The sequence below is a fragment of the Corythoichthys intestinalis genome, chromosome 2, assembly GCF_030265065.1.
Source record: "Corythoichthys intestinalis isolate RoL2023-P3 chromosome 2, ASM3026506v1, whole genome shotgun sequence".
NCBI classification, from domain to species: domain Eukaryota; kingdom Metazoa; phylum Chordata; class Actinopteri; order Syngnathiformes; family Syngnathidae; genus Corythoichthys; species Corythoichthys intestinalis.
In genome coordinates this window covers 54428820-54445754 of record NC_080396.1, presented here as the reverse complement: position 1 = coordinate 54445754, position 16935 = coordinate 54428820, and the positions used below count along the sequence as shown (strand labels likewise).

At 39.2% G+C, this 16935-nt stretch overlaps 1 protein-coding gene across 1 annotated transcript; it reads left to right on the top strand.

The window, feature by feature from the left end:
• Positions 1-3035: 3035 nt before the first annotated feature.
• On the top strand, positions 3036-16935 carry si:dkey-32e6.6 (extracellular matrix protein 2). The gene is made up of 10 exons (XM_057856610.1): positions 3036-3222; positions 4288-4430; positions 5383-5622; positions 5710-5953; positions 6881-6996; positions 7904-8036; positions 8117-8274; positions 8381-8520; positions 15932-16258; positions 16437-16935. Exons 1-10 carry the CDS (start codon positions 3036-3038, stop codon positions 16612-16614), a joined length of 1866 nt encoding a protein of 621 aa, XP_057712593.1. The 3' UTR covers positions 16615-16935.

Below are 16935 nucleotides of genomic sequence, written 5' to 3'. Positions count from 1 at the left end.
GCTCTTATGCAATTTATTTTGCAATCAAAGTGAATTTGTTTACAACTCTGAAGTCTGGATACATTAATCATGGAAGCTCATAACTCATGAACATTGAAAAGTTTGTAACTTATCAAACCTTTTTGGATAAATTTGTTAGAAATGGGACAAAGAGCTTACCGCTTGTTGCTATTGTTGGTCACGCAAAGGGTTTGGTCCAATAAGTGTGGGTCCATGTGTGTGTGTACCGGTGTGTGCATATATGTACGGCATACACAAAGGGATAAAGAAATGACTGATTTTCCCTGTAAGGCAGACATGTCCAAAGTCCGGCCCGGGGGCCAAATGCGGCCCGTGGTCAAATTTCATCCGGCCCCCAGCCTTTTTCATAAAATCAATAACATCTGGCCCACACACAGACTTTTAATAAATTGGTCAGTAGTACTGCAACTAGCATATGAAGTTGCTTACACGCGAAATTTAGCTCCTCATTCACCCACTAAAAGGCAGAAGCACTTTAACCCTTTATTGCCAAATGTATCACATTTTAAACACCAAAAATGTCATGATTATGAGACTAATTTAGAATTTTGACATTTCTTTTTGCTTCCATCTTTTTTTTTCTTCAATCAACACATGCATCTGCAGCTTCCATGAGAAAAAAAACATGATTTAGCATGGGTTATGGATATTAGAGCGCTTATTACACATATTCATTTTGACTTTTTTTACAAATTTGAAAAAAAGGTTTCATTAGGGCCTTATTTTTCAAATTTTGGGATTCTCTGATAATTGCTTCATGTTGCAGGTATTTAAGGGCTAAGCAACATTACCCCGTGTGACCTATTACTTCCATTTTCTAAAATGGCTACAATCAACAAATAAAAAAAGAAAGTTGACTGTGACGGCAGACGCTTCAAGGATAGGCGGAAATTGGACTATTTCTTCACTATAATACGCAACAACTGTGTCTGCTTCATCTGCAAAGAGACAGTCGCTGTTTTTAAAGATTTCAATGTGAAGCGATATTACCAAACAAGACACGCTGATGTGTACGACAAGATTAGAGGGAAGATACGCAGCAAGAAATTGAAGCGAGTCGAAAGAGAACGCCACAAAGGCTAGTTGCGAGATTTTTGAAATAATTCATTAAAAAAAATAATAAAGCAAGTGTGACACACTGAGTGGCTTGCTAAAATTTGTTTAAATATATTGTTCTACGTAAAGGACATCAGCCAAGGTCGGCCCCCACATTTTTACCACACCAAATCTGGCCCCCTTTGCAAAAAGTTTGGACACCCCTGCTGTAAGGCAATAGTGTGAAACATCTTTGTCACAGGCCACTTTGTAGTTAGGGTTTCCCTGGGCAGGCTGTTATTTCTGCGAACCTATATACAGTACATTTGAGGTGTAATGTATTGCATATAAACACAAAAATGATACCCTGAGTTCTAGACCTTTTTTTGTTTTAAATTGACAGCACTGCAGTCCCAAACATTTTAGATTTACCAATAGTATATTTACATGCATACAGTACAGGCCAAAAGTTTGGACACACCTCATACAATGCAATCCAAATGATGGTCCCAACCCCCATTGAAAAGGCAACAAATTCCACTTATTAACCGTGATAAGGCATACCTGTGAAGCGAAAACCTTTTCAGGTGTCTGCATCTTGAAGTTCAATAGGAGAGGGTCAAAAGTGTGAAAAAAATAAGAGCAAAGCGTGGATACTTGAAGAAAATATAAAACCTGTTTTCTGTTATTTCACTTTTTTTGCAAAGTACATAATTCCACATGTTCATTCATAGTTTTGATATCTTCAGAGAGAATTTACAATGTAAATATTAGTGGAAATATAGAAAATGCACAAATGATGAGGTATGTCCAAACCTTTGGCCTGTTCTGTGTATATAAGTATATACTAGAACATATTACATTGCACTTGAAGCAGGCTTATATTTTTCATTAAGAATGCTTTTCAGGCAACGAAATTCAGTATCACTTGTTGAAAGGCGTTCATGTGCCAATTTGGTCAATGGAGCTGTCAGTTTACGGCCCTCATAATGACCCTCCCCTCTATACTACCTCTGCTTTTGGCCATTTGTCTCCAGCACAGGACCCTGGTTAATGCACTTTTTAAAACAAGTGTTAACAATCTGTTAGAGAGACAGAATGGTATGGCTGTGGGTGGTTGTCAACCTACAGTGAAAGTACCCACCTGTTGGCACCTGCCAAGTATGATGAGTTAATGCAGCCTAAAGTTAAAATACGTGCAAAATACGCACGCAAATACAGTGTCTGTGTACATGTCTTCGGAACATAAAGATTGTCTCGTTCATTTCTGCATACTCGTGTTTGTTTTCATACATAGATGTTAGTGCAGCATGGCTAAACAAGGTTGACTTTGGCCTGACCTCGCCAATACACACACACACACACACACACACATACAAAGTACATATGCACCCACGCGTATGCACACACACCTACACCTCTTCTGGGAAAAGACCGAATACAAGGATACTGCACACCTTGTATGTCAATATCCAGACGGAAAACACAACACTGCTTTTTCCAGGTGTTAAACCAAATGATGTAATGGATAAATAATTCCCATAGAATGAACATACAGTAGCTATGTACTGCATGTCTTACCTCTGTGTCAACTGTCTGCTTTTAGCAAGTGTTAGGCAGACAGTTGGGAGGAAGAAGAGACGAGGGGGAGTAGGGCGGGTCTGTGTATATCTTGCTTGGTCGAACATGGGCCTCTATTAACAATGTGAGATATTTTTTACTTCTCCAAATACAACATGAGCCTACTCCTTCCAATCTTGTTCTCTTGTACATGCAAGAGTCATTGAGTTAGGAAAAACTGCTGTATAGGGAACCACAGTAGAGACGCTTCAGTTTTACCTGGTGGGTCCATCATCTCAAATTCTGGGATTTTTCCCCCCCCAAATATTTATCTGTCTTTGGCTGTTCCATTCTTTTATTTTTGGTCTTTGTTTTGGGAACTACAGCTGAAATAAGTGGAATATAGGGAACATTCAACAATGCCACCACAGTCATGGGTAGTGCTAATTTGGCTGAGTGGCACATTTTTAGCTGGACAAAGCATGCCACTTGACAAAGATGCAGAGCTGCAACCCCATTCTCATGAATTAGAAAAAACATCATCCGAAGAACGTGACATTCATACATGGATGACATTACAAGATTCTGCTGCGTCTTTTCTTGCAGGTAAGATCTGGATTAGCCTATTGTTCAATTCAGTTGCAATGAATGAGCTAAAAATAATGTGTAAAAACAGCAATATATGGCGGAAAACACAGACAAGACTGAAAAAGCAGTTTCTGCTCTTGCACTCCTCTTTAAAATAAACTGCTGTATTTTAATCCAAAATAACTGTTTTGTTTGATAGAACAATATGTCTGTACACTGCCATTGCAGATTCATGGCGCATTAAGCCCCTGAACTATTTTTAATTTGTCCGTTTTACCCTGGAAACCCCCATTTACAGACATCGCGCAACCGCTTTTGTTTCAACCCAGCCATAAAACGAAGGTAATTAATTGATTATTCAAAATGTCTGTCATTTTTAGCTTAGAATCATTAATTGATGACTAATACTTTGTTTAGAAAAAAAAAAAAAATCACTCACATATTTTAAACTTTTAAACAAATTACGTCACAATGAAAAAAATGGTGTCTGTAACAAAGTCACATATCTACCTCATAACTATCGCTTAGTTGTATTTTTTTTTGTTACTGTCGCATTTTCTCCGATATGTTAGATGATAAATAATCGATCCCCCCCAAAAAAAAAAATTAAAAAAAAAATACGTTTAAAAGGGTAAATTTATGAAAATGAAAATCTCTACCACTCCTTGATGTCTGCAATTTCTGCATTGCGACCCTTGTTATATTACCATGTTTCACCCATAAAATCCCCCCAAAACCCAGCTTTGGCCATTCATAGCAGTGTCTTGACACCTGGTGATACATGCTACATGGAGTTTTTGGATCGAAACAAGGTAAGTATGCGATAATATCTCGTTAAAGGCATAGCGTCTTTAATTCTGCTCTTTCATTCTTTCACCTTTAGATAGGGTTTCACTGTTTATTTTATTTATTTATTTTATTTAAATGCCCCCCTGTTCAAAAATTTTCTTCCCCCAGATTTTAAGCTTTCCAATGATGTATCACACAGGCATATCGGACAATTTTGAAAATTGGCCAAATTGGGCGTCTCAGAGCGGAACTTCAAGTCACCTGAGTATTTTCTGCCCTATATATTTTTTCAAGGTAATGAAAGAGGAGACAGCTATTCGTTGCAGACAGAAGAGCAGCACCAGGAACCCCAAACTCTGAAGATTGATAGAAAAAGGAGAGAGGCCTGGTGGAGGCGAAAACACGCAGCCAAAGTGGACTCCTTTGCATATAGAATAGTAAGACATGCTACTAACTAGTTCAGGTCATTTCTGTAGACTAACTGTGAGGTAGACTTGCTCTCTCTCACGAAAATGGCTATCCAACAATATGTTGTGTATTATTGTTCTTATAACGGAATGGACTTGCCCCAAACTTTGAAAGTTATTTAATTATTTGCGACGGATATTGATCACTCCTCAACTTTCGATGCCAGTGACATATAATGACAGGAAGTGACTGGCAATCTCGACCGACATCTTCCACTAGATGGCAGTAGATACAGTATATTTATTACTTCTTTCCCCTAATAACAGATTTCCATGCAACTAGAAGAATGAATTTATGAAAAATATTGAGACTAGGGAAAATAATTATTTCATTATTTGGGCCATCCCTAGATAGGAAGCCATATATTATATAATGTTTTGATGTTTAAAAATTAAAAAAAAAAACCTAAGGTTTGAATTTTTGTTTCCTTTTCTTTTCTCAAATCTATTTTCCATGTGCAATAACGTTGGTGTGTAACTGGTATAAAGAGTATAGGGACCAATTTTCTAGATAGCTGAACAGTGTTAGTGAGTTTCACAAATGTTGAGAAACACAGCTTGAGAGTTGAATTTTTATTATTTAGAATATGCTAGTGATAAAAAAAAAAAGAAAATAAAGAAATATACTCTTTAATTACTTTAAAGGGGACAAAACCAATAAAAACATGCCAACAAAGCTCTGATGAATTTATTTATTTATGTATTATTAATTTATCATGTTGAATTTGTTTCCCTTCAAGACAACTAATTTAGACCAGAAATGTATGACGTGAAAGGATTATTTGAAACTAAATTTGGGGGACAGAAAATGCCCATATCTAGGATGATTAATGTATTTTTTGTGTTTGTCTGGCAGTCTGCTTGGGAATTTTCTATTAGTACCTTGGCTCATCCAGATTGGCAAATACTGCTTTATTGTCAGGCAGGTTTGGGGCGACCCCTGGCGGGTTGGAGAATGAACAAGAAAGGAGAAGATGAGAGCAGTACATTAATGGCTATACTGAAGCAGCTTCATGGTGAGAAGAAGCAACTTTTGGATCAAGAGAAAGCACTGGGGAAGGAGGAAGAAGATGATGATGATGATGACGACGATGAAGATGACGATGAAGATGACGATGATGATGACGATGATGAGGAAGAGGAAGAAGAGGAGGAAGAAGAGGTTATGGTCAAATTTTTTGAATGGAACTGTGGTTTATGTTCAATGATGAAGGGTACAAATTAACTGTTCTTTATTTGTTTATGTCAGGAAGAGGAGGAGGAGGAGGAGGAGGGAGCAGAAGAAGAGAATAAGGAGGAGAGCAAGGGGAAGGAGCGGGGAGAGGAAGAGGCAAGTCAAGCTACCAGCCACCAGACTGAATCAACCAGCAGTTCACCGGAGTCTTCCCTTGGTCAGTGTCTGACTGACAAGAGTGAAATCAGCTGCAGGGATGTCAGCATGACTCACCTGCCAATCATCTACAACCTGGAGGCCACGAAATTGGATGTGGCAGGTGTGTCGCTTCAAATTACAGATGGGTCGTTAAACCATTCTGCTCATGTACGTGAATGTACATTGCTTCTTTCGTCAGGTTTTGGGCTTGATAGATTAACTACAGACACCGCCCATTGATATTTGTTGGCAAATGTCACGTCAGTCAATATTAAACCAAAATGGGCTGCTATGTTTGGCTTGTGGCAATATGACCATTTCCCCCGTCTGGTTCAGATAGACGGCTCACATATTTGGCAGCATATTTAACAAATGGATCGCACATCTACCTTAGGGTTCACTGGTTTACTTTTCAAATTTTGGCTTTGATGTTCCCATTTGATGTTTTCACATTTCCCCGTGTTTGTGTGAATTTTGATCCCTCTCACATTCCAAAACATGTTAGGTTCGTCAAGGAATCTAAAAGTCCATTGTATTTTTCTATCTATCTCAATGGAACCCCCCACCCTGCACCATGTCAGAATGGTTTAAAGAAGGGCACCAAAGGCAAAGCACGGAATGTATCACCCCACAGTCATCAACAGATCCAAGAGACCTCACTTTATATAAAAACAATACAAGAGTGAGACACAGCTGAACAAAGTGTGATGTGAGAATTTCTGGACACACCTTCAGTCGTATACCTCAAGATCATCAGCTGTTTTGGGCAATTACCACTTGGCCCCCACAAAAGAGGAAGGTCCACTAGGGTTGATAAAGTCATGACCAGTAGTCAATGTGTACTGTTGAATTTTAAAAGTATACTTACCAGTCCCAACAAAGTAACTCACACATCATATGATTTAGCCATTCTAGCTTGAAGGAGTAGACTAACTCAGTATTTTCCATTCCTGGAGGTTTAATGGCCAGGTGTTCAAAGACTTTCTTCTTCATTATGCATTTGCCGCTGTATCACATGCTCATTGTCCTTCGTCTTTGTTTCACCAAGAGAACAACATCAGAACCATTCCTCCAGACATTTTCTCTGGCCTGCCAAACCTAGAAGACCTGGACCTTAGTAAAAACCAACTGGATGATGATTCATTCAGCCGAAACCCACTGTCTGTGAGTAGCCTTTTACCTACGCATCTTTCCAGTCAAATTGATCCACCCACAAAAAATGTCCATGTACCTAGTGTCATAAGGAGGCGAGTAATGATGTATCTCTCTACCACTTCCAATACTTTCAAGCCAAAGGGAGGAAACAGTTGTTCTAAAACCACACCAAAAGGAAGATAACACATATAGCATTCTGATTAAGTTATTTAAGCATAGGATTGGCATCTTGTTACATATAAGTAAGTTTTCAATGTATTTCATTGATGTGAAATTCAAAAAGGCCCTTGCGTCTAATTAAAATAAAAGGCAGCCTTAATCCTCTATCATTACAATAATTTAAGAGTCAGTGCTGGGAATCACATTAACTCATCCTTTCTAAGAATAGCTTTCGGTCTTACCTCAAATTGACCACAGGCCAAACGCACACAAAGATCTTGACCACACTGAAGCGGCCTACTGCGCTCTGACCAATCATTACACACCACAGTCAAAGCATTTTGATGTGATTGGCTGCATGGATTTGATGAAAACTGCTGCACCCAATGACGTGGAGGGTAGGAAATTATTTTTAGGGGACTTTTTTTTTCTTTTTTCCCCTAACGCTCACATCACAGTAATGACAGAGGGCTGATGGACTGGCTCGAGGGACACTGCAAGGGATCCAGTCCACAGCTTTTAGATGACATGCATCAACCACAGCGGCTTTCGCTCAATGCCACATTGATAGGCTGTACCAAAAATACAACATGATAGATGATATAGGAGACTTGCACAGTTATTTGGCCTTCTTTCTCTATGCTCATTTATTTGAACTCTGTAATTCCATCTTCAGGATGAAAATGATGGAGTTTAGGACAAGCGTCTATTTTGTTCTTTGGCCATTTCTCTGCTCTTTTTGATGTGTGCTCTTTAGAACTTGACCTCTCTGAAAAAGCTGAACTTAGATGGGAACCAGCTCACAATGATCCCGACTCTGCCTCCGTCTCTTGAAGAACTGAGCGTAAACAGCAACAAGCTCCAAACCCTCTCCTCGCATTGTTTCACAGGTAGACATTCTGAGTCTACATTCAAGGACAAACAAGATACTATATGCAAACTGGTTTAATGACAGGCTTACTGCCTTTAGGGTTGATGAACCTGTTGAACCTGGAACTGGAAGGGAACAGTCTCCATGACAGTGTTGTGTCACCTCAAGCATTTAAACCCCTCAAGAGACTTCTTCACCTCAAACTGGAGAACAATAAGTTCCGCTTGCTCCCGCAGGGCCTTCCCCGCTCTCTGCAGGTGCATTGATTGCACAACAACATGCAGTCTTTTTATTTTAAAAAGTTCAACCAACATACACTCATAAATGGTACTTAATCAACTTCCTTTGTTCCTTCCTTCCTAGACCTTAGAAATGGAGGAAAATCTGATAGAGAAGGTGACGGCAGAGGCACTGAGGGGTTGCAGTCATTTGAAAATGCTTGACCTGAGTCACAACCTCCTGAGTAACAAAGGCCTTGCCCAAGATGTCTGGAACCGCCTGAGGTAGGTCTATCCAATCACATCTCCAGGGCTTCCCAACCTTTGATAAGTTATGGCAAATACGTTCATATCAAAAAAAAAAAAAAAATGTAGAAAATAGAGTACATATCGCAAACAGCTACACAGGTAATTTTACCTTCTGTCATCTTGTGTAAGAGCATTTTAGGTTTCAATCACTATTTGTGGCTAGGATAGAAAGATTAAAAACAAATTACAATATTTATAGTAAATCACTCATCATTTTCAGACCAAATATGGCAGCTTGTGTAATGTTCCATGGCACACCTAAAGATATTTCACTGCGCACAAGATACAGCACACTGTAGTTCTTGCCTCAGTCACAAGAAGGTAGGTCTGTGTCTCTATGAAATGTCATTATTAAAAACAATATGTATTTTGATTTAGGTACAGTGATATGAAAAAGTATCTGAACCTTTTGGAATTCCTCACATTTCTGCATAAAATCACCATCAAATGTGATCTGATCTTTATCAAAATCACACAGATGTAAAAACAGTGTCTGCTTTAACTAAAACCACCCTGTGAACCCTCTGCTTAAGGGGACCTAAAGAGCAATTGAAACCAATTTTTACCAAACAATTTAAGTCAGGCTCTGCCCACTATAAAACACACACCTGGTAAGAATTGTCTTGATGAGAAGCATTGTCTGATGTGCATCATGGCTTAGTCATAAGAGCTGTCTGAAGACCTGCGATCAAGAAATGTTGATTTCTTTTAAGCTGGGAAAGGATACAAAACCATCTGTCATCAGATGGTTGCTGTCATCAATCGACAGTGAGAGAGGTTGTCTATAAATGGAGAGAGTTTAGCACTGTTGCTTGTAGAGGTGGGAATCTGGGGGTACCTAACGATTCAATTACGATTACGATTCAGAGGCTACGATTCAATTATAAGTCGATTATTGATGCACTCCCCCCGCTTTTAATGTTCGTACATTAATTCCAAAATTGTTCAAAAATCCTCTCAGGCTAAACCAAACTACTATTTCAGTATCAAGTTAACAGTTCAAAATAATAAATAAAATACTCAAGTCCCCATTCTGTATCAGCAGCTTTAAACTACATTCAATTAATTTAATGTTGTGAATCAACCGTTATAGTTGTTAAAATTTCTCCCGTTATTCTATAATTTCCCTTCTGTCTACTTTCGACATGTAAAAGTTTTAAAACTTTCATCATTTAAAGCTGATTCAAGTCAAGATTTTGCCAATTTAGGAGTATTTTAGATAAAAAGTTAATCAGGTTCGCTACAACAGAGCCTTCCAGAGAAGTCTACTGCTTAAAGATGGCTGCTGTTTACTAACGCTGGCAGGTCTGTCATATCGCATCTAGTTCTCTATACATTTTGTAACGCCGCCGTCGTCTGTCATTTCGCATCTAGTTCAATATGTCATATCTACCGTAGCATTATGTGGCCGTATGTTTGTAGCAACTAGCAAATGGGCGTTGTTTGTAGCGGCTATCGGCCGCAGTCAGGTATGATTGTTTTTGTTTGTTCAACTCATGTCTAGCCGCATGAGATGAACATGATATTTACTCTCGGTCCGTTCCTCATTACGTACCGAAGACCGTGCTGACTGTGTTTTAGTTCCGCTTTACCTGGTATAATTAAATAATCGGAATTTGGATGTTTGTGAATCGTTCTCGACTCTTCCACGGCCGAATCACGAATAATCTAAGAATCCGAAATGTCGCACGCCTCTAGTTGCTTCCCTCCCAAGGAGTGGCTGTCCACCAAAGATGACGCCAAGAGTTCAGTGCAGAATACTCAGAAAGGTAAAAAAAGAACCTTAGACTGTCTTCTACAGACTTAAGGAAATCACTGACACAGTCTTCTATCTCTGTGCACACATCAACTGCATGTGTGTATGGCCAAGAATGGTGTTCGTGGAAGGACTCCACAGAGCAAGCCACTGTTTCTAAAAAAAAAAACATTGTTGCTCGTTTAATGTTCGCAAAAAGGCACTTGGACACTCCACAGACGTTTTTGCTAAATATTTTGTGGACTTATAAAACCAAAGTTGAATTATTTGGGAGTAACACACAATGTTATGCGTGGAGGAAAAATGGAACAGCTCACCAATATCAACACCTCATCCCCACCGTGAAGCATGGTGGAGGGAGCATCATGATTTGGGGCTGTTTTGCTGCCTCAGGGTCTGGACAACTTGCAATCATTAATGGAAGAATGAATTCAAAAAATTATCAGGATGTTTTGCAGGAAAACTTGAGGCCGCCAGTCAGACAGTTGAAGCTAAAAAGAGGATGGATGCTGCAACAAGACAATGATCCAAAACACAGAAGTAAATCAACTTCAGAATGGTTTCAATAGAACAAAATACACGCTCTGGAGTGGTCAAGTCAAAGTCCAGAATTGAACTCCATTGAGATGCTGTGGCATGAACTAAAGACAGCGATTCATGCCAGACATACCAGGACTCTGACTGAACTACAGCAGTTTTATAGAGAAGAATGGGCCAAGTCCTGATCGATGTTCCTGACTGATCTGCAGCTACAGAAGCGTCTGAATAAAGTTATTACTGCCAAAGGGGGGGGGGGGGCACAAAATATTAAATGTGATGGTTCACTTATTTTTCTCCCTTCTGTCATTGTTTGCATGGTATTCCTCATTAAAATATGAAAACCTGTAAATGTTTGGGTGGTTTTAGTTAAAGCAGACAGTGTTTTTTCATTTGTGTGATTTTGACAAAGATCACATTTGATGGTGATTTTATGCAGAAATGTGAGAAATTCCAAAAGGTTCATATACTTTTTCATACCACTGTGAAGCTGATAGCCGTTTAAACTTGTTGCAGATAAACTTCCATCCAAATAAATACTCAGATCACTTTCTATTCTTTACGTCAGCCTCAATAAATCTGGCAATGTTGCGCATACGTAGAAACTCATGCCCCCCATACACAATAAAATACAAATTACTTCTCACGTTAGTTCCTTTCGTATTCCCTTCATCAGTGTCAGTCATTATGAAATATGTTCTTCTTTCCCTTGCGTACACATACAGTTACAGATTCTCATACTAAATGCTGAGCATGTGTGCAGACATGAGCAGCCGTGTGAGCAGGGCAATTGCATGTCTCAATGTGTTTGCGAGGGTGTGCGAGAGGGTTGTCTATAAATATAGTTAATTCCTGTGGGTTTTTCCTTTGCTCCCTGGGTTTCTTCTGAACCACAGTGGGAGCTTCTGAAAGAGATGAAGAGTGTGCAAAACCTAAACTGAAAAAAAAAAGAAAAGAAAAGGACAGTCAGGCACTTTTTGAGAGATTGCGGACTATATTGAAACAAATGCAAAAATGAACAAAGGTATATGGCATACGTTTGAAATCAAAAACACAAAGTTCATCTAGATTTGAAACCACAAATATATTGTTGGTAGCCAATCTGCCAAATTTGAATTACATTATGTGAAGTGTCATATTGTGCAATATCCAGGTGTTCTTCTCACTAAATTCTTTCTAATCACGATGCTCAACTTACAAATTTCAATCACATACTGTAAATAACATCTTGGAACTGCAAACATGCAGTGTATGTGCTTTTAGAAAGTAGCCAGAATATATCTCACAGGGAGTCATTTGGCTTTTCCACACCACAATAATGAGACACTCTAAAGTGGGATATCCAAAGGAGGGATGCGCTTTCACATTGTAACCATAGATATCTAGCTAACTGCACGCCACATTTGGGCTGCTGATGTGATTGAAGTACTGATACTGTAGCTTAGCTTAGTTTATGACCAAGTACGCCCTCCCCCCCAAAAAGGGGGTTTAACACTATTGCTCCACAATTAAGTATGACAGATTATCAGCCTCTGTACTTGTTTTTCATCAAACATGTATAATGTATTTAGAAACAAATTTCTTTACTCACATGACAGGGTTTTTAACAATGACACAGGCTGAATCCATAATAAACAGCTTCCAATGCTCACAAGTACCGTATTTTCTGCACAACACGGCGCACCTAAAACCCTTCAATTTCCTCAAAACCCGACAGTGCGTCTTATCATCCGATGTGCCTCATATATGGATTATTATTTCTTAACCATGGCATGACATTCCCTTTAGCGCAGCTTTATCTAGTGGACGGTTAACGCAACCCCAACCAGTACTACTACGATAAATTTTCTCATAAATTATTGCGATATGCAGTATATTATTGCCCCCCAACCCCCAATTTTTTTCTTAACCAATTTACAATAACACAGTAAGAATACAGTATACTGTATATTAATAATAGTAAGTTATATAAAGTACACCCATTTAAACGCAATAAACGTTTACTCTTAAATTCAAAAATACTTTTTAAGAAATCCCAACTAAAAACAATAGACCATGCCTCATTTAAGAAAAAAACAACAATATCAATACCGCACAGAAACACAGAATAAATAAAATGTCTTTTTCATGGAAAGATAAAATTGCACTTCAGTAACTTAAGCATTTAGGCACAGAGGTATAAAGTTGTACTAACACAAACAATTGCACTTCAACAACAGAGAAAAAAATAATTAATTAAGTAGTAGTAACAAAAATTTGGCTTCACTAAGGTTACTTAGTGAAGTCATACTGCAGGTCTTAATGCACAAATCCGATTTTTTTGTCATGACTGGTTTTCTGGTGTGCCCGTTCAGACTGCCTTTGTCCATGGAGCCCGTTCAAGTGTCACGCATACGCACTAATTCACAGTCCGAGATGCGCTCAGCAAAGTGACCGCATGCGCAGAAGCATCAAAACAAATGACACATGCTAGCTGTATGTCATTCCAGTGTGATCATATTTTGATTTCCAAAAAGATGACACAAATAACAGACATAAAAGCAGAGTTCAAGCTAGAAGCTAATGCACAGCTACATTGCTCCCGTCCTGCCTGATGTTTTCACTTTGCTGATATCATTGCTGCATGAATTCCGATTCGGGAGACTTGAAAGTTCAGACCGCCAGCCACATTCTGGAAAAATGTGGCCCAGATCGGATTTAGACCACATATGAAAGTGACCCAGATCGGATTTGAAAAGGTCCAGTTCAATGCGACTTGTCACGTTCAGACCGTCAAGTTAATGCCTTACTCGAGTCGGAAAAACACGAAAAAATCGGATTCATGCATTAAGACCTGTAGTATGAACGTAGCCTTAGGCTAGGTTCAAATGTGTAAAATGAACATACCCAGAAGTCAATAAAACAGAGTGAAACCTCATTACAGCATATTGCGCTGTTGGTAACAAGGAAGCCAAACTTTTAACAGCACGTCCGCCGCACATCTGCTGCGCGCACGCACGCACGCACGCACGCAAGCACGCAAGCACGCAAGCATGTGAGGCGATGAATTGCAGCCGCAAAATTACCGCCTTCATTTTCATTTACCGTGCGATAAATGGAATTATTGCATATCGCGACAGGCTTACTACTACTGTTACTACTACTACTACTGCGCCTAATAATGTGGTGCACCCTATATAAGAAAAATATTTTTCAATTGGCCATTCGTTCAAGCCATTTAAGGTATGCCTTATACTTCGATGTACCTTATAGAGCGGAAAATACCGTAAATGTTTATTTAACAAAGTGCAAAAACAAAAGAAAAGTTTTACTTCATCAATGAGGGGGCATTGTTAGCATATTACTTTCATAACAATGCATCCAAGAATCATCGGGTCCATTAAGATCGAGATAGTTAAACTCTTTTTGCTTTGACATTAAATAGGAAAATATACCCAACCACCCAAGAAATGAAAATAGGTCAGAATACTAGATTTTATGAGCACAATAAACATTTGTAACTCCAAAAGAAAAACAACGACGATCAAACCCAAGGCCCTGTTGCGTTTAGAGTATAATGAACTGCGTTGCTTAAAGACAGTCTTGCATTGATGCCTTCCATTTCTGCTTGTTGTGTCATGGCCACCTCCTAGTCTCGTCAGCTCTGCTTTTTTTGCGTCAGCCAATCGGCTTTTTCTTTTTCCGGGCGTCTTCTCCAACTGTTTCTTGTCCTGTCATTAGCCTGTGTGCATTTAGATTCCAATGTTTGTTCACTTTTGGTTGGCTCTTTGTCAATAATGTGGTTTCTTATGCTCCTATCTTAGAAAGTTACTCTCCTTCGACTGACTTGTGCGGTGTTTTTCAATTTTTAGTGTTTTTGACTTCTTCCTTCCAGCTCCACCAACTTGTGCTTCAACGAAGCCACGACAACATTTGCACATAATGTGCCACGAGGCAGTCAGAGGCACAGGGTTCATTGCCCACGTAAACAGCGCTGACAAATGTTCATGAAGTGAACCAGCAAAAAATTGAAAATTTTCATACAATAGTCCATAGCAGAACTCATACTTATCTGGTCCCCAAATTAAGTCTCTCTCTCTCTCTCTCTCTCTCTCTCTCTCTCTCTCTCTCTCTCTCTCTCTCTCTCTCTCTCTCTCTCTCTCTCTCTCCCTCCCTCTCTCTTTTTTTTTTTTTTTCAAAAAAATCAGGGTCATTTCTCAAAGTGTAAGTGAGGCAGATACAAGCGTATAAAGTCTGGCATGAGTAAAAGAAGTAATTCAGTAATTAATGAAATTTAAAGGCTGCATGGTGGTTAAGTGGTTACCACAATTGCCTCCAAGTTCTGAGATCAAGGATTCAAACCCGGGCTCTGGCCTTCTTGTGTGGAGTTTGAATGTTAACCCTGTACCAATGTGGGTTTTGTCTGGGTTCTCCAGTTTCCTCTCAGATCCCAAAAACACACGATGTAGGCTAATTGAACACTCCAAATTGTCACAGGTATGCGTGAGTATATTGTTGTTTGTCTACATGTGCCATGCAATTGGATGTCAACCAAGTGAGTCCCTACCTCGCCTACAGTTCGTAGTTAGCTGGAATAGGGTCCAGCAACTGATCTATTATTTTCAGTTTTAGTTCAGTTTATTCACACATCAGCTAGAGACTCAAGAACCTATATTAACTACAGTGTATACACAATCTTGTTCAAATCATGACTGTACCAGAATATTTCTCTTCATGTTTGTGTCTGTATTTACATTCGTGTGTCTGTGTGTATGTGTCTACACACGATGCCAAGGGTAGGATGGTAGTCGTTAGATAAGTGGTTTACTGCTTATTAATAACATGTGGCACTCTGAGCAGTGTCTGGACCACGGCTGAGCCTCCTGGCAAAGATTGTGAATACAAATCGGGTGCACTTCACTCTTCTGAATTGTTATTTACAAATAGTGTTGTCCCTATATTTTAGGAGATTTAAAAAAAAAAAAGACCCAAGTCATGTTTTGACAGCAATGTGTTTGCCATTTGTATGCCATGCCACGTCTGTTGTTATTATTGTTAGTAGTATTGTCTTTACTGATCTGAGAGATTAACAACTGATTGACTGTTTTTTCACAGAAGACTTGAAGTCTTGGACCTCTCTTCCAATCATCTGACATCTGTCCCCATAAACCTGCCTCGCCGTCTCCTAAAACTGAACCTGGAACATAACAACCTCAGTCACATCCCCCCGCTTACCTTTCGCCACCTGAGACCAGGCCTGCAGTCACTTCGTTTATCTCACAATTTCTTGAGGAATGAGGGGATTGAGCGGGGGTCTTTTGTTGGAATGTTCCGCTCGCTTGTTGAGCTCCTGTTGGATGACAACCATCTCGGGGAGGTTCCTCATTGGGTGCGACAGTTTAAAAACTTACAAGTATTAAGGTTGGACAACAACTATATCAGGTGAGTGGGTTTCCAATTTCATCATTTTGTTTTAACCCTTATCTGCGACAATAGAAAGTCTGATCGACTTGGGCTTCTTTTTCAGCAAAGAAAAATGTTTAGGGTTAGGTTGTGTCAATTATAACTCGGTACTTGTAATTTGTTTTAGTATCATTCGGTTTGTGTGTTTCGTTTTTAGACTGATGAGGCGGTGGGAACTGTGTCATCCCCGTAAATCTGGTTCCACATTGGCTTCAGTCCACTTAGAAAATAACCTGTTGGTGCCAGAGAAGATTCCGACAAATGCCTTCTCTTGTCTCAAAGACGCGAACGGACTTGTTATCTATCCTCAACGGGAGGATTTTCCGGAAATGTAGACATCCATTTCAGCTCACTAGAATTTAGTTTGAAGTTACGGACATTACGACTGAACAATTTCCACCAACATCAGTGTAATCTGCTCAAAACAACAAATCACAATCCCAAAACAAACATGCTCTGAATGTGCTCCACTAAAAAGTTATTATTGTTTTGCCATGATAATTTTGATGAATAAATGAAAATGTATTTTTGGTAATTTAGAGAACATAAGCTTCCTACTGATAACCAGAGGACATCATAATGTGTATACCCTTCACGATTTATCTGATGTTTTTCAGCTACAGTGTGCAGTACAGCTGGATCTTTATTTTTGTCAA